The sequence below is a fragment of the Lampetra planeri genome, chromosome 16 (genome assembly GCF_965212315.1).
Source record: "Lampetra planeri chromosome 16, kcLamPlan1.2.h2, whole genome shotgun sequence".
In the NCBI taxonomy this organism is placed as follows: Eukaryota; Metazoa; Chordata; class Hyperoartia; order Petromyzontiformes; family Petromyzontidae; genus Lampetra; species Lampetra planeri.
The window spans coordinates 879,284-889,272 of NC_136122.1; the positions used below are offsets into that span (position 1 = coordinate 879,284).

The window sequence follows — 9,989 nt, forward strand, 5'->3', positions numbered from 1 at the left end:
GGAACGTTGGGCCAACTTTGTTCCAACGTTGGTCCAACGATGCCAACCAAGTGCCGATGCCAACCACATGCCTACAACGTTACATGTTCACTCCGCAGTTCCAGGTTAGGGATTAAATCTTAGCGACATCAAAGGACCAAAGTGCCCTGCACTTCAACGAGATTACTTAAGAGAAACGTCATGGTTTCATTCAGGGACTGGTTTTATTATATATCGCGCCTCCAATTTTTCACGCATCCCTCGCTGAGTGTGCACCAGCCATCAGCAGGAGCAGCGTATGACTCTCACAGGAATCCCCATCGCCCGGTGATCATAGATTTTAACCAAAGCCCATTTAGGGGCTCTTCAGATCCCTGTAACAAGTTGCTTACAGAGTGCACAGTTAAACCAACAAAATCAAGCTTTGGGTTAAGGATATGTGCTCTTGCACTGTACATGCAGTGTGTTGCACCCTATAACTAGTCGGTCATGCGAGTGATTGTTATTTTTAGACGATAAAGAAGGGAGATAAAGAAAAACGCTTGAGGCCAATCCGTGTACGAGCCGTGAATCGGCACGAACTTCCTAAGCTGAATCACATGGTGCTGAGGGTTCAGGTGCAATACCCAAAACACGAAGAGCCAACATAAGGCAATCTCATGGGAAGGAAATAACACCCCATGCCGGCCTATGTGGCTGCCTTTGGCAAACAGCGTATTATGTGGCTACAGACTACCAAATAAACCTATCCTTATTATCCTAAATGTTATCTATAAAGTAAGTGGTACTGACAGATGGAGGCAGTTTAAATAAACAAGCCTCGCTTGAAAAAAGGGACCTGACAAATATAACTTGTATAGGGACCTGCAAATGCACTGTTGAAAGAAAACACACAGGCCAGGGCTTGGTGAGGCTGTGTGCCTCCTGCCCCTTCCAGTAAGGCCACCCACTTCACGAAGCAACACAAAGGGTCCGGACATTCAATCGCTTTTTCTTCCTCCACACCAACCAACTGGGAGAGTCCTCCCAAGGGCTTGTTGTGAACAGAAACCGCCCTGAACTGCTGCACAGAGCGGCCCACAAATCAAAGCAATTACCAGCAACACTGCGGAGAATATAAATAACAAAATAGGCAAGTAAACACCATATCTCCTCCATATGTCTGTCTTCCCACATTAAACAATATGTATTTTTTACACATCCCAAGTTCAAGTTCAAGTTCATTTATTAGGTATAGCCCTGTGAGCCATTCAGCTCTTGAATCGGGTGCAACCGCAACAAACAAAAAACAAAAACATGAACAAAAAAACATCTTAAAGTGAATATGTGACTAAGTGCAAACAGAAAATCCAAGAAAAGACAGCAAAATATTGCAGAAAAAACACCGTACACCAACGCTGTGTGCAAAAATCCCAGTGGGATGCAAGTCAAACAACAACAACAACAACCACAAGACAGCTTAAATTAAGGCCATCAGTCTAACTCTGTACTACAACAAACAAACATGGCTAAACCAATAAACTTTTCGAAATCACCAAAATAAAGCCATGAAAGCAATGAAAAAGCAATCATAGGAACTGTGACAGAATTTTCACAATAAATGGCATAAACAACATGTACTACCAAAACCCTGCAGCCATAGCTGGCTGCATGAGTCACTCCACCTTTAAGATCAGCACACTAAATCAAAACACAGGTCATACTTTGCAGCGATCATCCGGAGCGAAACATTTTATTTTAGGTCACTGAATAGCACTGGCAGCTAGGGGTGTACAACTCCTCTAGAGCAGTTTTGAGTGAAGATCTCATAGGTAGTGACTCAAGTTTCAATTTATTGGCAACAGCATTCCAGACCCTGGGGGCATCAATAGCAAAGGCCCTTCCTCCAGTATATGTACGGCAATAGGGAATATTAAGCTGGTAAATGAGTGTAGACCTTAGGTCAAATTTGTTCTTTGAAACAGAGATGAGATCCAGCAGGTAATCTGCAGATTCTTTTGCAAGTACATCATGAATAAATAAGATCTGGTGCACAAGCCGTCGAACATTCAGAGATGTTAAGTTTGACCCAATGTAGAGGTCACAGTGGTGAGTCCTATATGGGCAGTTCAATGCAAATCTTAAGGCCGAGTGATACATTGAGTCAAGCTTCTTCAGTACAGTACTTGGGGCTGATTTATAAACAATGTCACAGTAATCAAGTAGAGGCAGTATGGTAGCTTTAATCAATTCCAAACGGAACATAGGGGGGAAGCAGTGCTTGTGTCGATATAGAAAACCAATTTTAATTTTTGTCTTTTTCCCAATATAATCAATGTGATCTTCAAAATTCAGTTTTGAATCCAGGATGATCCCAAGATACTTATAGATCTTAACTTGCTCTATTTGATCATTATTTAAGGAATGTAATTTGGGGAAAATAACTTCCCGCTTTAGTCCTGGTGAGAAGCATAGCACCTTGGTTTTGGCAGGATTTAGGACTAGTTTAAGAGCAACTAGCTGATGTTGTAGTTTGTTGAAATCACTCTGGAGCTTAGCAATCACGTCATCCGGAGAGCGGCCAGCAGTAATTAGTACCGTGTCATCTGCAAAAAGATTTACCCTGGAATAATCCAGTTCAGTGCCCAAGTCATTTACATAAAGAGAGAACAAGAGGGGGCCGAGAATGGAACCCTGTGGAACCCCTTTTGTTATCTTAACACTGTTTGACCTCCAACCATCTGTGAATACAGTTTGGGTGCGAGAAAAGAGGTAATTTTTTAACCATTTTACTGTGTTTTCGGAAAAACCGAGGCAACTTATTTTACTAAGCAGGATGTTGTGGTCTACTGTATCAAAAGCTTTGGACAAGTCAAGAAAAAGACAGGCGCAGTACTGCTTATTATCAAGGCTACTGTAAATGTGATTCATAGAGTCTAATGCAGCAGATGTGGTGCTGTATTTTTTTCGGAACCCAGATTGTTTTAGGCCCACGGCTTTCTGGGAGTGAATTATTTCAGTAGCATTGATTTAGTACAAGCAAAATATTGACATATGCTGTATCACAAATGAACCACAATACCTTGCGAATCTCGTCAAGGAGCATAAACCATCACGCAAACTCCGGTCATCCTTACAAAGGCGGCTTTTGGTTAACCATCGAACAAAGATGGTCACTGTATCGCATGCTTTCAGATTATGTGGCCAACTGGAAAGCTGGTCCTTCGGAAGCCACTGGAGCTATGCCCTTTCAAATCTAGATTGAAAACGAATTTCTTTAGAACTGCTTTTTTGTGTTTAGTTTATTCCTCCCCCGCACCTTCGATTATCACGGTTGACTAAGTACGGTGCAAAAGAAGTCCAACATACATACAGTGTCTAATCAGCATAGTTGATTGATGGAGTCAATGCTGGTGAATTGCCAGATGCCATAGGCAAAGATCATCCCTTTATGATATGGGTCATCATTGGACACAAAATCATATAACTTAAAACAATAAAGAATACTTTTATTTTGCACGTGGAGAGACAGATATACGAAGGAGACATCATGTCTGTTAGTCTATTTAGCCTTTAATAATGATCGCTGGCACGAGCTGCAGTGCAAGAGTAACTGAGGCAGCCGAGAGCACCGCTTGCAGACACAGATGTCCAGGATTGAACTGCCACCGCTTTAACAAGTAGCTGATGTGTTAAGAATATGCCTATTTTGGTGTTTATATTTAAAAAGAATACATTTTACTATTGTTGCCACTGCCATTGATAAAGCATTGTCAAGCCGATCAACAATAAAGTCTATAACCTATGCATCAGCTATCCCCATTTCCCCTTAACTTTGTAAACAAGAGCAACACTGTGAATGGACACGATACCGTTAAAACAGAATAAAGGAAGATCTTCCTGACATCCATCCTATTCATATAAAAGATGATTGTATACCAAACAGCAAGAGCCAGGGCTTGTGTTGTGATTAACTTTGTAAACCTCGAACGAACTTTCCCGACGTGTTAAATGTGCGCGTGCACCTCGGAAAACGATTGCGTGCAGCGTGTTGTGGTCGTGTGATTGAATGCAGGTCGCGCATGGCAGAGGAAAGTGTGGGGACCTCCATCACTTACAAGATGTCTGGCCGTGTGAAAGAGTGGGCCAAATATCCCCTTTAGGATATTTAGTGGAGGCTCTTTCACATACAGTGGTGTGAGCAAGAAATTGCTGGGCTGCACCTTTACCTTTTAACCTTTACCAGTTTCAATGAGACATCCGCAATCTATCTATGAGCACCGATACAATGATGTAAAAACAGACGAAGTGAACACATTCCAAATATCTTTTAATAGTATTGCACATATGGGAAGTTGTGTGCTGAATGAACCATGTTATCTGCAATGTCACAAGTTCAGGACCGAGGAAATCTTCAGGTTCTTAGTGAAAGGGAACTCGACGTATTGATATCCTATACATTAGCTCGAGGCCATTATGGCAAACCACCAACACCTTAATATCTCTTCCTCTCTTATGCCACATCTTGTAATGCTTGCATACTCAACAACCCCCTACCTCCTCTTTTGAAATCTCCCTTCGTCTGGTGTTTTGTTATCCTCTCCTTGCTCACTGCCCTCTCCATCGCCGGTAGTAATCTAAAAATGTGTTATTGATATTGCGCCCTCCTTTACACTGGGGCTTCTGTACACGATAAGCGACTTACGTCACATCTCATCTCGAACACGTGGGATGGCTCAGGGCACCTGGCCTACAATCGGGCATTAGTCTGTCAAAAGGGGCAACGATTATTCTGTGTAGTCCCAAATTAGTAATTTTCTTTCCGTCATTCAAGGCTTGAGGTCAACAGATGCCACATGAGATGTGCGGGCAAAAGGGTTATTTGAGGAGGAAATTGTTCTTTTTCGATTGACATTTATTTCCACAGCATACAAAGGGAATCTTCACATCCTGAGCAGGATACACGATCCTTTGACCTGCAGTCATATAACACCCTGGGGCATCAATAATGAAACAATCCACCAAAGTGCAACGTCTGCTGCCAAAGGCAAGTTTGCCGTATGTTACATGACAGGTTGCAATGCAACGCTTCTTCCTGTGCCCGTTCCCCTTCTCCGCAGCAACCTCGCTCATGGCCACTCGGAGAAGACGCATGCAGCGCTGTGAGAAACCCCTACGCAGTCAGGCCCCGCTCTCTGAGGTGGCGATACACCATACACTATTAATAATAAGATATGGCCTTGTTTCCTGGCTGGATGCTGGCTGGGCTCCTCTCCACCACAACTATAACCCTGTTGCTGTTGTTTAGTGGCTGCTGTGGACCGTCATCACCAAAACTATCTGGGCAAATTACTAAACGGGATTTTACACAGAACAAATAAACTTGTAATGAATTTCGATGTAAAGCTTTCGTGACTGCAGGGATTCATCTTCTTGGTTCTTTCGGTAAAGTCATGTAGAAGGAAAATAATAAAAATAAAACATAATAAAATAATTCTCACGACGTTTCGGCCACAACGCAAGCAGCCGTCTTCAGGTGGAGAACAGGTCTGTCGAGAAGACTATAACCCTGTCGAGAAGACAGACCTGTTTTCCACCTGAAGACGGCTGCTTGCGTTGTGGCCGAAACGTCGTGAGAATTATTTTATTATGTTTTACTTTTATTATTTTATTATTTTCCTTCTACGTGACTTTACCGAAAGAACCAAGAAGTTGTAATGAATTGAAAAGGTGGAAAAAGAAGTTCGTAAGATGTATAATAGATAGTGACACCGATGAGGTGGGAGTAACGAATAAAGAAGGCTGACACAGTTCATTTAAAATTGATCTAACTTTTCAATTTGTGCTAGTATGAATGTCATTATTTCACCAGAATTACAAAAGAACATAAAAAACTCACAATATATTATGTGGCCCTGTCTGCCTGTGGTCGAGTGGAATTTTCTCCGGGTCCTTCGGTTTTTCCATCCACATTTAGAGTATTTGGCTGCTGCTATAAATGCCCACGTGATAAGCCACTTCGTTGAGCTCTCATTTGTGGCCAGGTCGCTTCTGAAAAAGAGCTAAATATAGCTCAGTTGGCCCTACCTGGTAAAATAAAAAATAGTACTACGTACAAATCAGGTTCTCTTTAGTGCTCCTAGTAGAGGATTGTGAGAAGAGCATGAAAATGACAGCTGTCTCTTATTTTCAGTTGCAGACCAATGGGTTCTTTACTCGTTTGATTCACTATTTGTATTATTAATCTTGTTTATACCCAGGAAAATCTCACTGTGTCTCATGATTCTTTTTTAAGGAGGGTCCTGGCAAGTTTCCGTAGAAGGGGGACGATGATTGCTAAGTAAAGTTTCAATTTGGGAATTTTGCGCCTAATTTTCCAGATTCGCCCAATTTGGACCATTGCCGTCGGCACGCAATCGACTACTCTTGCAAATGACGTCACGAGTCAAATTGTATTTAATGGTTTTAAAGTCTCCATAAACAGCACTTTGACAGTTTGTACCGTTTATTCCATTGATTGTTATAATGACTGTCATCAGAAAAGTGGTTCATACCGTCTCCATTTATGTTTATTCCAATCCAATTTGGACAAACATATTCTACTGTCGCTTTAAATAACCTGCAAAAATGTGTGACCTCGTCTGACTCCCCTTCCAATATATATGTTATTTTCTTCTTCATACAATTCAGTGTAAATGTTCAGTTTTACGTGTGTACTTGTGCATAGTCATCATACCAATGTGTCAGGCAGACAGCGTTTAATCAGTGTGTATTGCATACTATGAAATATGGATCAGAAACATGGACGATGACGAAGCAAATAGACAAAAATCTGAAAAGTATTAAAATGAAGCATGGGAGGAGAGGTGCATGTTTGAAATTACACTGGAGAGGAAAAGCAAACCCATTGCTGGGGGAACATACGCACACTATAGACAACATTGACTGTAAAGAAAAGTACGTGGGCTCGGGGAGGAAATCGTTGTGAGAAGGACCAACAGTCAAAACTGGCGATGGCGTGGCAGCCAGGGCAAGTCGTCTTCCCCGTGATAAATTAAGTTCATTTGCAGATGCCGGACAGATCGTCACATCACAAGACCATAAAGTAGAGGTGAGGCCTTCATCCAGCAGTGGATAGATCATGGCTGATGACGTACCATTTTTGTTGATTGTACTGCACAGTATTATATTGTACAGTACAGCACTATATTTTGACGTTATTTAAATTTACGTCGATAACAAAAACCCCGATGCAGAAAATAACCCTCGTTGGGGATGCAGCAAGTCAAAACATAACGCTGGAACTATTTTTTTTACTTTCAGACTTATTATAGAGTTAGAGTTCCACAACTTTGAACATACACAGAACATGCTATAGCTTTATTTAACGGGTTGATTTAAGAATTGGCAATCCTAGCACTGTTGGTTTAGTATCAAGAGTATGACACATAGCAGTATCATGTATATGTCAATTCGTTGAGCACGAGTGAATAATGTATTATGTTCCAGTCACTCTCGGTAGGAACCTGTAAATTCAGTATCATCGTACCAGTGAATTGCAATATGAATTAATTTTGTTGTCAGAGACGATTGCTGTTATCAGTAGCAACAAGTCTAACAGTATTGTATTTGTGGCACTCGGTCGCAGGACATTTAGCAGTGTTATGTAATCGTGCATATCAACAATAATTTATTTTAATAGTACGATAGTTCCCATCGGTGGTAAATTGTAATTGCTGTATTCAAGCATGCATGCTAACTCCGCCGATTACAGCAGTGGGGTGCTGCCAGTTTATAAGCGTCGTACACCGCGCAGCGATTCTCCGAGCAAATATTGTGGCAAAAGTCATTTTCAAGATTATTACAAATCGGTGCAGTTATCTTTGAAAGTGAGAAAAAGCATTTTAAATGTGGCAGCTGCTTAAACCAGTCATGTAATGTAACAGGTAATTTATATATTACTTATTATGAGAAATATACAAATGTTGTTTTGATTGTTTGTCATCATTACGAGAGGAGTAAATTGGAGTTGCAGTGCTGTTTGTGGTGGTGGTGGATTTCTATAGTGAGTGGCAACTGTGGTAATGTTTCTGTTGTCAACTATATTCACATTATGAAGGTCGTAGCAAGTCGCCTGTGTAAGTCATGCACTTACAGGTGTGTATCTTCACCAACCTGCACTGACCAGCGTGGTGGAGTTTGGTGAAACAGCCCTCGCTTATCCAACGGCGGATTGACAAACAGGCTATACACGTACAATTACACACGCGCACTGGCCTTACGTGTTCAACGGACACACGGTCGACCGCTTCCCTCTATATTCACTAACCACGGGCGTCCCGTGGCTGCCTCTGCTCGTCTCCTTCCGCCCATGGGTGGCGACAGGCTGACTGCGATGATTCCCCGTCAAACTCACCCGTCAGACACGACCCCCTCGGCGATCTCACACACGTGCACGAAGAGCAGCACGAAGGTGAAGATCCAGCGCAGGTTGTGGCCGGGGAAGTGCAGCCACGTGTTGTGGTGGATCTGCACCTTGGAGCTCTGGCTGCCCCATCCTGCTCGCGCGCATGCACGCGTTACCATAAGACGTTGTATGTATGAGTGTATGTTGAACTTCTTTTGCACCGTACGTAGCCAACCGTGCTAGTCGGAGGGTTGCCATTCCACAGGGCCGCATTGTTTTTTTTCCAGCCCATGCTGTCCTCCACACCTGGACGATTGCGAGCCTCTCCATGCCGTGCGGGGAGTGGGGGTTATTTGGCCGCAAGTCACCACGCTGGCTATTTAGTCTTTTTCGTAATTTAATTCCGGTAATATGCACTTAATTTTCCCGTTGTGCATTTTGCTTTGTATCGTAGCATTTTACTTGGAAATGCTGAAAAATGTTCAATTGTAGTCTCAATGGAAACTAACGGGGTTGAAATTGAAATGTTCTGTCACAATAACAAGTTGTGTTTTTTTTAATGGAAATGTGGACCAGGGAAATCAGAAACGTGTTACATTATTTATTTTCATGAGATGACGACCGAGGTCGCTTGAACCGTGTAAGTGAGCAAGTGAGCTGCGGCAACCTTCTCACGCGGTGAAATCGTCGCAATGTTCTCCCCTCGAATACGAGCTGCTCAGCAGGCTGAACAAACGTCACCGCTGTTGTCATTAATAACGAATGAAAGGTTAACGCAAAATACAAACGGGTTCTCTCTTTCACTGCAAGAAAACATGATCTTGACATTTTGGTCAACTTTCCCTCTTTAAGATATGACAATTTCAAGAAAGCAGCAACTTTATACAAAGCATGAAAAAATGCCACCTAACCAATTAGACATAACATGTGTCACTGACCTTGAAAGCAGAATATTTGTCAAAACAACATAAACAAATGTGCGTCTGATTGAAATAAACTTTACACAAAGTATTCGCGTGCAATGAAATCAAGAGCTGGGATTAAGTCACCTGACAACCAGAAGAGGAGAGGAGGTGACACAAGCATGCACATGTGAGGAGGAGAGGACACAAGAGTGCTGGCACATGGACACACCTATGAAGAGGATGGGGAAGGTGATGAAGAGCAGGAAGACGTGCGGCACCAGGTTGAGCGCGTCCACGAAGCAGCCGTTGCTGAGCACCCCGCGGTCCACGCTGTACGCCGACACGTTGGAGCTGTCGCTGCCGCAGAACGCGAGCGCCATGGCGGGGCTGCTGCGGCCCTGCCGCGTCCCACACACAGCGGTGGGATGGGGGCGAGGGGAAGGAGAGCAGCGACCCCGGTGACCGTGAGGTGAGACGGGGAAGGGAGAGTGTGGAGGAGTGGGGTGGGGGGGGAGATATCGTGGAAGGAGGTGGAGGGAACACGGTGGGAAGGGGGAGGGGAGAAGAGATGGGAGGGTAGGGAGCGGTGAGGAAGGGGAGAGGAGGGGTGGGAGAGACGAGGGAGAGAGAGAGAGGCCGTGGCACCGTGCCCACTGCCTCATGGATGGGGACGCATCACTCGGACACCTGCTTGAACCGTTGCGTCACTGAGCATACGC

The 9,989-nt window shown here is 43.4% G+C and overlaps 1 protein-coding gene across 1 annotated transcript in view; it reads right to left on the bottom strand.

Annotated features, from left to right (window-relative positions):
* LOC144722898 (ATP-binding cassette sub-family C member 8-like) overlaps positions 1 to 9,740 on the bottom strand; it is a 117,534-nt gene extending 107,794 nt beyond the window's left edge. Inside the window, exons 1-2 of the mRNA XM_078601303.1 lie at positions 9,500 to 9,740; positions 8,375 to 8,516 (exon numbers count right to left, since the gene is read on the bottom strand). Of these exons, the coding sequence (XP_078457429.1) occupies positions 8,375 to 8,516; positions 9,500 to 9,650 (293 nt within the window). The 5' untranslated portion in view covers positions 9,651 to 9,740. The remainder of the gene's footprint in view (positions 1 to 8,374; positions 8,517 to 9,499) is intronic.
* Positions 9,741 to 9,989: the final 249 nt, after the last annotated feature.